We start from the raw sequence: 13163 nt of genomic DNA on the forward strand, positions 1-13163 counted from the left end.
ATCTAGCAGGCCTCTTGTATCTAGCTTGCTATTCCTCAACAGTGTGTTTCAGTAGATCTGCCAGTTCTGCTTCCCACTCTGGTCCACTCACAACCAAGCCTCCCCTCACCTCTGGCCTACACCACAGCTCTTATACACATAAATAATCTTTTTTTTTTTTTTTTAACAAAGAAAGGGTAAAAAGGCTGATTTAGGATGTTTCAGAGATTACTAGTTTAGTTTTCAGTCAGCTAAATGAGATCTTATAAATAGTATGGAACTTGAACTTCTGATAGAAACTTAGATTGGAGATTCAGCTCTGTACACCTTTTGGGCATCCTGCTTTGGAGTTTCCCTCCTCCCCTCACCCTTTTTTAAGTGTTTTATGTTTTACAAATGTTTGCACGCTGTCATGTTTTTGGAAAATGCCTTTCTTTATGATGTGCAAAGTACTCCTTGTCACTATGAAGTTCTGTTACTAGCTATCCTTTATCAACTTTACTAATCCTCTCACAATGTTTTGAATGTTTTAAAACTTAAGGCACTGGCTCATGGACACACTTCGTTCTCTACAGTCCCCAAGAATTTCCATTCCCAAGTCTTAAGTGGGACAATTATGCTCAACTTTTGAGACTTTCTCTCCACTTTTGGCACTCAAAGCAGTTTGAAACTTCTAGTTTGGTGACTCCAATTCTCAGTGCACAATTCTGTATTCTTAAAAAATAATCCTTGTACTAGAAGTCAGTTAATGGGTATGAAAGAATTTAGTAGCAGATGGGGGAGACCCCAATCTTCAGCTAGAGGCTTATTGCATTATCAGTTAGTATAAGGTGAACAGCTGAATTATAATAGAATGCCCTCCCCTAACCACTTGTGTCTTGTCTTGAAGGGCAGTTTCACTGTTGAAAGGTTTGTTATAACCATTATAAAACAAAGGACTTCATATTTTTTCTTGATGCAATGGGAAGTTTTTGGTATGGTTTCAATTCTGAATTGTCAGTAACCAGATGCATCTGGTTAGTAACCAGACCAAATGTTAGTATCAAATGGGGGAGACCACACAGAGTCCCCATTCTTAAGCCAGAACCACCACCAGAACACCAGGATGCATATAGCGTGCTTGCAGGGTCCTGCCTGTTTTATGTTTGAAGACAAACGTAGAAGAGGTCGGGTTACGAAATGATAGTAACATGTTCAACTGTAATTTTGTACCTCAGCTTCATTGTTCGCCTCACTGTGAACTTACTCATTTTTTTAAACATTGCCCGTGCAAGAAAGTCTCAAAAACTTTGCACCAAGGGGATGGCTGTGCGCCAAGTGGGTGGCGTTTAGAAGGTGAACCGCGGAGGGGTGGTCTCCGGGGCCCAGTGTGGTCAGGGTGAGGGGGTGCGGCCGAGCCACGTCGGCGGGGCCCCGCCTCCCCAAGCAGCCCAGTCCCGCTGGGCCGAGGAAGGGAAGGTCCAGGCAGCCTCCAGGTGCCCGGCGCGTGCGTGGGCGGAGAGGCCTCGGTGCCTCCGCCCCTTTCGGAAAGCGCGTCTGGGGATCACCGGGGGCCCGCTCCTCCCCGCAGGCGGGGGAGAAGGGGGGGAACAGGCGGCCCTTCCGTGGGGCTATAAAGGGCTCCGGACCGCGGCGGCTGGTCTCCGCGTTCTCCGGCTCCGCCCTTTGCCGCCTTCCTCCGTCCCTGCTCGGGCTCCACTCGACCCTCTCGGGCCTCGGCTACTCGGGCTGAGGCGGAAGATGGCGGCTCCGGAGGCACGGCCGGACTGCTCTGAGGGGGCGCTGGCTGCCGCTCTGCAGGACGTGCCGGAACTAGCCAGACTTCTGGAGATAGACCCGTACCTTAAACCCTTCGCCCTGGACTTCCAGCGCAGGTAACTTCTGACCCTCCGCACTCGCCCTGTTCTACCCCCAGACACCTCCAGGTACAGAAAGCCGCCTTTGGCGCGGGCTCCGTGCTCGGGCCGCCCCTGAGTTCTGGTAATTTTGGCCCCGCCCTGCGTCGGCCCCGCCCCGGGCCGGCCCCGCCCCGCGTCGGCCCCGCCTTCGCGGGCTCCGGCCCCGCCCCTCGCTGCTCCCGACTGAGATACTTGCTAGTTAGGAGGGAAGACGGACAATAGGTTTAATTTGGTGATCGAGTCCAGTGGTCTTCTGGAATTTGGGCTTGACTTGTCGCGTGCCTCCCCGCCCCGACCCCTGTCCCCTCCCGCCTGTTCAGAGTCAAGATGGATGTGGTGAACAAACTTTCCTCATCACCCTCCTCCTCCCCGCCCTTGGAGTCAGCGGATTTGAGCCTTTGGTTACGTGCTGTGGCTCCAGGCACTGGCTTCCTCAATTGCCCAGGCGACGTGGACCGAGGCATTGCAGTTTTCCTGACATTATCCATACGCTAGCCTGGTCGTGTGAATTAGCCTGTATACTCAACCCAGTGTGTGTCCGTGCGAATTTGATACGTTCTTTCATAGTAAAAATGATCCTTCATAGCAAATATTTCATAGCAAATGTTGTGATTTTATCTAGGCAACTTTAGTTCTTGCCTTGTTAATATTATGCGTCAGGAAGATTAAACCCATTTGAACAGTACCCCTCTTTCCTTTCTCCTTGAGCTAACATCTGCTGAGTAAACTGACAGCCGCATTTCTCCTCGTACAACATTGCTGTTGCCTTAAGAAAGAGGATGATGGGGAGGGAAGTCATACTTTTAACGGCTGGTTGATTCAGGATGCTTTCGTTTTAGATTTTTGGCTTATCAAGCTGTAAGTTAGTTTACCACTGTGAAGTTGCTGCGATGAGAATTCTACTAGTCTGTGCAACAGAAGTATAGTTATAAAAATTTAGGTGGCTAGCACATTGTGGATTCTGGCTTTTTAACCTAGCCACTTGAAAAATGAAAACAGCCATGCCAACAGAATGGACATATTCACACACTCTCAAATATAGAAACTTTGAGTAAGTTACCAAAGAGAAAAATCTTTGGGGATAAGGAAACACAACTGACATGGAATTTGAATAAACAATTCTTAGACTTATGAGAGGGGCATTGTTATTACTACTTGTATGCAATTCAGCCGCACTTACTAGAGAAACCAGCCCCCGCCCTCCCTCCGCCCCTTGAATTAACAGAGGACCTCACAGTTGATACAGCATCTCATTCCAGAGCTTGTAGATCCTGATAAATAGCCCACTTCAAACTTATTATTGTGCTGTTCACCAGATGATTGGACCCTTGTATAAACCACCTGGGGAGCAACCTTGTGAACTTGCTTGTATTATTTATAATACATGCTTTCAAAGACACAGTGTGTAATCTTCATAGTTCAAGATCGGGTTTTAGAAATAGTCAAAAAACTATTAGTGCAAAAGCGTGTCACTTTTTTGACATGCTTTTTAATGATGACTCTTAATATATTTGTATGCTTTGTAAAATGACACTTAAGGCATTTCTAAAAGAGTTGTGGAAATGTTTTCCCTCCTATCTTTTTTTGAAAAATGATCACAAGCCAAAAAACATCCCTCCTTGGTTAAGTGTTTCTTTCATGTAATTCACTTCAACTCCATTGGGATTGAAGCAGTTTTGATCCTCTTTCATGGTTTGTCAAAACTAATGAGGGGGACAAATGCCAGAATAAAGAAGAGGGGTAATCCAGTGTTCTTGGTGAAAAGGCTGGTCCAGTGGGTCTTTATGCCTCCCTGTGACCTGGATTCTACTTTTGGCCTTGGTTCTGAGTAATTGCCATTTTCCAGCACACATGTTCCATTTAGGCATATCAAATAGTAATTTGGTATTTGGCAGCAATACCTTATACTGTTAACTTTTGATGAATAATAAATTCTTCCTTCATAAAATCTGGTATTGCTTTATTTTTCCTATTTTCAGTTTATTTCTAGTAACCTAGCTGAGGAGTGTCTTTGACCTAACACAGTTACACAGTCAATCATTTAGGTGCAAAAATATGCTTACTAAGGAGTGAAGAAACTTAAAAAAAACTGTTTATAAGTATAGTGAAGGTGGAGGTAATTTCTTCTCATTGATAAACTCATCTTTTGCAAATCAGCGTCTCTTCATTAGAAATTCTGTTAGGTACATTTAATATTCTTGTTTACTTTTTCTATTATCCTGAGATTGTAGAATCAATGTGAACATTAGTAATTCACTCTGTGCCATAAAGGAAAAATTGGACGAGTCTGTATGATGGCCTCCATGATTTCTTATTTCTGAACTCCTAAAATAGGATTTTCCTTCTGGCTCTCCTTTTTTTTTTTTTTTTTTCACCTGTTATTTATACTGCAATTGGTTTTGGTGAATGTGATTCCAACATCTTAGTGTTTTGAAGCAATAACATTTAACTGTCTACATACACTATGCCCGTGTGAGTTAGCAAGAGGTCTATCTTCATGGCCAGCATATAGCTTGCTGATAAAGACTTCATTTTGAAATGTGCTTCTGCAATGTTGGAGACAAGGAACAGAGCTGGTATTAAACTATGCATTGTGTCTGTAGCTTCTGCTGATACATTATATTAAACAATCAAAGTCAAATGTGCCTTCTATGCCATGTATGCACAACCAAGTTTGTATAACACAAAACTAACAACTGTGAACAATTTGAACATCACCAGTGTGGTAGTAACACCTGTTTGTATTTTCTTTTTAATGTTTATAGTACTTTTTGTACATTATGGCATTTAATTTAATCCTTGCAACAAAACCAGTGGATAGAAACAATGGGCTTTTTGTTTTTCCTGTCTTACAGATAAAGAACATAAGATTTGGTAAAGCAGTTTCCTTAAATGTACATGATTACTAAGTACTGTTACTGGGATTATTATTTACTAAAAATATTCTCAACAAGTATCACAATGACTTCTTAAAAACTTAGTTGTTGATTCCTGGTTTCTTTCTTTCTTTCTTTTTTTTTTTTTTGCTCTTTATCCCTAGTACTAGATATTTTGGACTACTTAAATCTTTGAAACCATGTTACTATATAGCTCTTGTTTTTTTCATTATCTCTTGGTGTTTTCTCCTAGCCTCCTTTTGAGCATTGAATGTAAGGCTTAGAGCTCCTCTGTAGGTCCTGTTATGTATTTCTACTTTACATATGTTCCCTAGACAGTCACAGCCATCCCATGGAATCCATTTATGCATTAAGACTGTCCATATCTATCTTTACCCCAAATTGCTCTCTTGGTCTGAGACATTTTTATAAATATCCTCATTTTGTTAATACTCAAAATAGACTGTAATATTCAGTATGTATAAAACTGAACTTATGGTTATTAACCTCAAACCTGTTTGTCCCTTTATACTTTATTTCAGTGTGTATAGCTTACTACCGATTGCTCCAGCCTAAAATTTAAGACATATTCTTCGTTAATCCTCTTTTCCTTTTTCCTCTTATCTACAATTTTAGTCAATTAGGCTCCTAATTATACATTCAAGTATGTGCCTTCCTGTATTTTTTTTTTAAGTTTTATTTATTTATGCATACAGAACTGGGGCATAGGCCAGAAGAGCAGGAGCAATGAGACTATTCACCAGAGACAGAATGAGGAGCAGAACAGGCAGATCACAAAGTACACTGCTGAGGGAGCAGCAGGTGAGACAGGAGAGGTCAGACATGCCATTTGGGTCACCTCCCTGGCCAGGGATCGAACTTGTGTTGAAGTGGCTACAACTAGCTTCACAGTGCTGCACTTTAACCCGTATTCTTCTTATTCTACAGGGACCCCATTCTGAAAGGGATACTGCAGTATTACTATGACATTTTGGAAACATCTGTTTTTACATGTATAGAAGATTTCCATTTCTTATTTTATATGGACTCTGAAGGAGTTACAGGTCTAAGAGTGCCACTAAAAAATGGCAAGAAAGATGAATAACTAAAAATATTTTTTAGACTCTATCACAAGAATGACCTTAGCTTAGTAAAAATTAAGTGAACTGTTTTCTAGATTTATATTTTATTAACTTTTTAGCTTTTTATTAGTGTATAAACTTTCCTTCCCCCGAGTGTTATTCCTAGTAACTACTGCCCACCCATCCTACCATTCTCAACATTTGTATCTTAAAGTGTGTTGACTTTAAGATGTAAGTGAATTTAATTTATGTGAGTAAATTTAAAGTAAATTTCTCTGCTGCAGAAAGAGATAATTAACAAAGGTTGAAAGATTATCAGCTTGGGTTGGCCACAGTATTATTTTGTCCTAAATGCTATATATTTTGGTTTAGCTGTGAGTATAACTATACTTTTATACACAATATTTCTTCTCTTTGGGCTTATATTGCTTCGAATAAGTTCCTATCCATGCTTTAGGATATAACTTACAGAAAGACTGGGTGTTTGCCCTGACTTGACCCTACCCTTAAACTTTAAACACTCTCATAAGAGTGACCACTTACTGTAAAGTAGTTGTCTTTCTGCTCTTAATTGTTCCTTTTTGTGGGTGAGCACTGTGTCTAAATTGCTTACCTTTGCATTCAGTCTGTACTTGTAGGGAACATTATAGTATTTGAATGAACAAATGAATGAATGAATGTCTTAGGGCTTTTTTTTTTCATGCCAATGAATTTCAGATCAACTCACCTTAAGATACAAATGTTGAGAATGCTAGGATGAGTGGTCAGTAGTTACCAGGAATCATATGAGTAACACTATGGGAAGGGGAATTTATACTCTAATTAAAAGCTAAGGATAACCAGAGAACATCAAGACAATCCATATTAATTAGTTACCACCATACTCCACAGAGAGAAAAGGTTTAATCACTGAAGGAATATTCAGTTTGAGAGAGCCTGAGGTCAAATTGCATGCCCAAGAATGGGAGGAGAGTGTTTTTTTGTGTGTGTGTGTGTGTGTGAGCCCAAGTGTGTTTAAGTATTGCTGTTACAGGGAACATCTCCATTTTGTTAGAAATAAAAATAGCTTTTACATTGTTACCTGATCAGATTTAGAAAGTAATTTTGAAACCAAACAAACTTGGGGCAGAGCCCAATTGTTGGACTCTTAACCAGTTTGCTTATGAGAGTAGCACATGACTCAGAAACAGACACATGATGAGAAACAATAATAGAGGACAAGGGACAAGAAAAGGGTGAGTGGAGAGCGAAAGAGAATTAGTTACTTTATCCTACCCCATATAGTGTCTGTGCTTCAGAGTCAAGATTCTAAGTGGTAGCCAGTGGTGACAAGATGGCTACTGGTTCCCTCAGCAGAGGAAGCCCAGAGGGAAGAAGCAGGTCAACCATGGAGAGGCCAGCCTGCCAGAGCTTCAGAGCTAACTTGGGAGCAAGAGCATGTAACAAGGCCTGAAGACAATTCAGGATAAGCAGTTGGGGCTTGGGCAAATTGGAGTTGGGCAGTCGGCCTGATATGCGGGCAGAAGGCCAGCTTGTTCAGTCCTGGGAGCTGGTCATTAGAGTGGAGATGCCAAGCAACCTGTTGAAGAGAATATGGCATCATCCACCACTGATTGAGCTGAGTGAGAGCGGGAGCACTGAGGCTAGTAACCCAGGAGAAGGAGCACAGAGTATAAGCCAAAGAGAAGAGCAAGGCAGGTTCAGACTCAACAGTCAACAGGAAGAAAGCCAGCCGGCACCTTTTGTGTTCTGGCTGCTCAGCTCCACCCCCTGCCCGGGGGTCCTCTTGCTCAGGATGTCAGGTGTTGGAGTCCAACCCTAGCACTGTGCTGCTCATTTCCAGTTCTGGCTTAGGTGGTACCAGGAAGACAGGATAAATTAATCTCCGATATCCTGCTAAGAGCAGCATGGGGCAGATAGTGAGGGGCTGTGCTGGCATCCACTAGGGTGCTGGAGATTCAGGGCCCACCATAAATCCAACAGTTTGGATTTGGTGTTTCACCAGCCATACCCAAAAGTGATTCTCATGACATAGAACTTTTATATCAGAACTGAATAGGGCATATTTCTCTTTTTGCCTGGCCAAGTGATGGGCTCTGAAGAAGGCCAGATATCAGTGATTTGAGAAAGCAGGTAATACGGAAATCCTAAGATGTATTGGATCTGTTCTGTTGTGCCAGTAGATTCATATACTCTTTGGAACTGAGATCTTGACTACAGAGTCACTCATGTATTCTCTATGGTGATGGGCAACAGGCTTTGACCTCTTCTTAGTCCCTGAGTATCTTAAAAATGACTGGAAGCATTTTGGTCATTTAGGCTCTGGTACCTGCTTCTTCCACTTCCCGAGAAATGACTCAGTATGTGGTTACTTCTTAGAGGCTACAGTTTCGCTCCCACTAAGCAGGCTCTGGTTAGCCAGTGAGATGATAATATAGCAGCTCAGAAATGTGCTCTCCTTTTGAATGGATGGACATATCATACTGCTCTTGTTCGAAATCATGTACTAAACTCCAATTATACATTTATAGGTAGTAAAAAAATATGAAAGTGTTTTCACTGGGAAGAATTGCTATTATCAGTTGCTTTTCATTTTAAAGTAAGGTTATTCTATGAAAGTAGATTTCTTCCTTGTGGTGATGTGTACTCATGGTTACTTTCCATTGTTTTGAATCCAGACTCAGGCTAATATACAGAAGAAGCCCCATTTTGTTCTATGCTTAGGGTAACAGAAACCCAATACATTCAAAACTCCACATTAAACATATTATTATGCAGTCTCTCTATGTTAATTTATTATACAATTACATTGTAGTTTATTTGACATAGTTTAAATTATGGGATTGTAGTAAAACTTGATGAGTAAGTGGCGAGAGTAATACAAAACTTAAGTTAGGTTCATATGTAAAATGGGAAAATATAAAAAATAAAAATAATAATATAATAATAAATTAATAATGCTGAGTGTCCATGCTGCAAAGTGTAAGAGCAAGATAAAGCTTAATTTTTTAGTTCTCGTAAGTTTTTAGTGGCTTTGATTTAAAGGGAAATTAATCAACCTCAGTTTTCTCATAAAGTTTGAATGGGGCTCACCTTACCATTAAGAACTAGCAAAGTATATAAAAATGATTTGTAAATAAATCAAAGCTTTTTGATGAGGAGGATATTATTAGGAAGTTAACTTTTCTTTAAATAGTTACTAGAATATTGCTTTCACAAAACTTTATTATTGTTATTTTCTTTAACATTCTATCCATTAGATAAATAACATGACCAGACATTCCTGACAGCTCCTCGTTTTGCTGATTAACAGCATCTTTCCGTTTTCCTGGGAGAGAACTGTCTGAATGAGGTGAGGAGGTGGTCATTTTAATCATAATCTAATAGAGAAGGAAAAGAATATGTTTAAACTTTGATCCTTAATTTGGAGAGGGAAATGATAAGGCAATTGCCAGTTTACTACACACTGAAGGCGAGATGAGGCCGGGGATATAATGAGCACAAAGCCCCCTTTATTGAGCGAGGTAAACACTAGCTTGCAGAAACTACAAATAACCTTTCTCTTGATCTTGCTCTTTTTTTTTTTTTTTTCCCTCTCTCTCCTTTCATCTCACTGCTAAGTTTTCGTATTCTTGGATAGCAAACAACTATAGGGATTTTCTCACAGCTAACTAGATGATTGAAGGAATTGACATGCCTCGTTTACTAACAGCAGGGATAGCTTTAAAATAATAAGAAAAAATATATAATAGCAACTAAAAGTTTGAAAATGAATGTGATATCTGAAAATATAATCTATTAGTAAGAAAAACATTAAATTCTATGTCATGCCTTCTCATATTTCTTTCTAGTTTTTTATTTGATGGTTTCTGTTACTTACAGTAAGTTTGATTTTTGTCATGAGATGCAGTAAACAAAGAAATAGAATATTTATCTTTGTTTAAATAGCTCCATTGAATGATAAATTGCAGTGAAACACTATCTCTGGGTATGTATTCCAGGCCTGTAATCTGAAATAATCAGAAACTAAGTCTATAAATACACTTCTTGTACAGGAAACCATGAAATTTTCCAAATAATGTTTAGCAAGCAAGAGTTAAATATTTCTTTTACCAATAAAATCATGTTATTCAATATCATCTATCTATTTTCAATCGTTTTCATAAATGATAGACAACTAGCCACAGGTCCTATTTAATTATGAGTAACAGATAATATTCTCTGTTGTAGAACCATAATAAAAATCACTTATGCATTTGGCTCTATGTAACATAAAACCCAATATACTCACAATTAAAAGAAAATCTCACACATTGAGTTATTGAAATAGAGGTTTATATTTCTCACAAAGAAAATAAAAGGTGTGTGGGCTGGGCCTTAACATAGTCACAATTTTCTTTATCTTTCTGCTTTACTACCCTTAGCATATAGTCTTTATTCTCATGCTTTGAAGATAGCTGGGTACATCTATCTCTCTGTAGGAATAAATGCTATCTCACTCTGTCTGCTTTAGGCTTGCATGGTTTAAGTTCCCTGTAACCACCATCTACTTTTCTCAGATTACAAATTATTCACCAAATTGCCTCATGGTCATGCTTAGCTGAAACAGAGCCTGGAAAATCAAAGTTTTTAGTTCCTCACACATCTCCCTGAGAAATGTCATTTTGCTTTAGTCATCACAGCTTCCCAGAGCTCTATGCCTTCTCCAAAGAGGAGATTTCACCTGGCTAAAGATGCAAAGGCTCCATGAGCCATCTTTGGTTATCCCCACATCACATCCTTCTCAGCGGGATCCAGGCATTTCCACTCCTGCTGAGACAAATGTATAGTCATAGCCCTTAATGTCACCAGCCCATGGGCCCTGGATTTTACTTAACATACCTGAGCTGTCTTCTTCTGGATTCTTCTCTTTGCAAATATAGAGACTCTTGTCAGCTATGGTCCAGAGTGAGCTGATCCAGTTTCCTTGGCGACCTGGCCTCATGACATGGGAATATCCCATCTTCCGTAATTTCATAGTTGTTTTATTCTTAAAAAAAAAAAAAAAAAAAAAAGTGCTTGGAGAGGGCGTTTGTCAATTATTAATAATTCCATGTCCTCTTGAACTCATAGAAATGATTTATTTTCAAGTTATTTGTAGAATGCAGTCTTTGTGAGGTTAGAATGAAGAACTAAATTTAAGATGTCAGTGAATTTATGTTCACTCTTTAAGACACAGACTGCCTGTTTCAAAAATTTAATATATATGAGCTTATGGGGTTTTAACATTATACTTTCGATGCTTTTTTAAAAATAAATTTTAATCATTGCTGGTAAGTCTTATATTTTCTCTTTGACTGTAGTACTAAAAAACAATTTGTGTAAGAATGTGATTCCTCGTCATGTCTGAATGAAAGATTAATTATGTGTTTGGGGTCACATTAATTTTCTTTCCAAACAGTCATGGTTTTACTACATGTGATCATTCTGTATTACTATTTGGGGATCTTGAGTAACATGTCTGAGTTAGTCTTGTGTTTTAATTGCTTTGCAGTCTTTTTTCAAGAGGACTGGTTATTGTCCCATGATTCTGGAAGTTCACAAACAAGTTCGTGTTTGGCATTTCTATAATGTTTTTATAAGCCCCAGTCTTTCTGCATTATAAATATCTGTGCATTTGTCTGCTTAATTGTGCACTTTTTCTTGTTGTTCACACATGGGAGTCTTCGTACTTCTTGACAATTTCAGTTGGCAGTGATGTTTTTGGTTGTTTAAATTGTGCTTGCTAGTGAGAGGAAGGTACTGCAAACTAATAGGTCTCCTTTTGCTGCATTTCTCTCCTGTGACTTTTATTGAAAACTACCCGCTATCCATGCAGTGTTATGTGAATCTGTACTCACAGTACCAATACAACACCTACGTGGGAAGTACACAGAAACATGAGTGTTGTAGCAAGTTCAGCACATCTTTAATGTTAGAGGACATTTAAAGTTATAGTGAAGTGAGAGCATAGCAAGCTGCTGTAGACAGGATTAAAACAATATCTTAATATTTGCAAAATACTAAGAAGATTGTTGTGCAATTTTATGACATGTACATTTACTGTAAGTGCCCTATTATGAAAATAGAATTGTACCATCAACAAAAGGGAATTTCCTCATTCCTGTATTTTCACACTATACACTCTCCTTTGTTTCTAAATTTTGTTAGCCATTATACCATTTTATAGCTCTGTCACTTTTTTTGGAATGTTAGATTCAGCCATACCATTTGTAATCATTGAACATTAACTTATTTTACTCAGCATAATACCCAAAGTTGCTTAATCAATAGTCTATTCCTTTTTGTTGTTGAGTTTTATTCCTTTAAATGGATATCCCAGTGTATCCATTTACCTGTTGAAGGACATTTAAATTGTTCACAGTCTTGACTATTAAAAATATTTCAGTAAGGCAAGATATGAATATTTATACATGGGTTAAACTGTAGTGGGAAGAATGCCTAGGAGTATGATTCTGTGCCAGATGGCAATACAGGTTTAATTTTGTAAGAAATTGCAAAACGGCCTTCCAAAGTACCTGTATCTTTTTGCATTCCTACCATAAATGTATGAAGGATCCAGTTTATTAGCATCTTTTCCAACATTTGGTATTGTTCTTTCTTTGTTTTAATGTTAGCTGTTCTATAAGATCTGTAATAATGTTTCACTGTGGCTTTAATTTACAGCTTTCTGTAGCTAATTATGTGAAAATCTTTTCAAGTGTTATTTTCCAACTCTACATATCTTCTTACTTATTTTACTGTTGAGTTTTGAGGTGTATATTCTAGATACAAGTCTTGGCCAGATACATTTTTTTTTTTCAAACATTTTCTTCCAATGTGTATCATAGCTTTTCATCTTTTAAACGGATTCTTTCACAGAACAAAAGTTTTGAATTTTGATGAAGTCCAGTTTATTGATTTTTATGCTGTATGAATTATACTTTTGCTGTCATGTGTCGCTCTTTCCCTACCTTTAGCATCTGAAGATTTCCTCTAATGTTTTCTCTTAGAATTTGCATTGCTTTACATTATGTCTATGATCTGCTTTAAGTCAGCTTTCCCTTAAAGGTTAAGGGCTTTTTATTCTTACTTATGGATATTTGATTTTCTTTCTTTCTTTCTTTTTTTTTTTTTTAAAGATTTACTTATTTGTGCACACAGAACTGGGGTATAGGCCAGAGGCTCAGGGGCAGGAGGCTTCACCAGAGACAGAGAGGGAAGCAGAACAGGCAGATTGACGAAGTACACTGCTGAGGGGAGAAGCTGGCGGGTCAGGAGAGGTCTACCTCACCATGTGGATCTCCTCC

The 13163-nt window shown here is 39.0% G+C and overlaps 1 protein-coding gene across 1 annotated transcript in view; it reads left to right on the forward strand.

Annotated features, from left to right (window-relative positions):
• Window positions 1–1474: 1474 nt before the first annotated feature.
• Window positions 1475–13163, forward strand: part of GBE1 (glucan (1,4-alpha-), branching enzyme 1) — a 236415-nt gene continuing 224726 nt past the window's right edge. The window contains exon 1 of the mRNA XM_004675290.2: window positions 1475–1853. Within this exon, the coding sequence (XP_004675347.1) occupies window positions 1720–1853 (134 nt within the window). The 5' untranslated portion in view covers window positions 1475–1719. The remainder of the gene's footprint in view (window positions 1854–13163) is intronic.

Source organism: Condylura cristata, unplaced genomic scaffold (assembly GCF_000260355.1).
Source record: "Condylura cristata isolate star-nosed mole 26May11 unplaced genomic scaffold, ConCri1.0 scaffold00003, whole genome shotgun sequence".
NCBI classification, from domain to species: domain Eukaryota; kingdom Metazoa; phylum Chordata; class Mammalia; order Eulipotyphla; family Talpidae; genus Condylura; species Condylura cristata.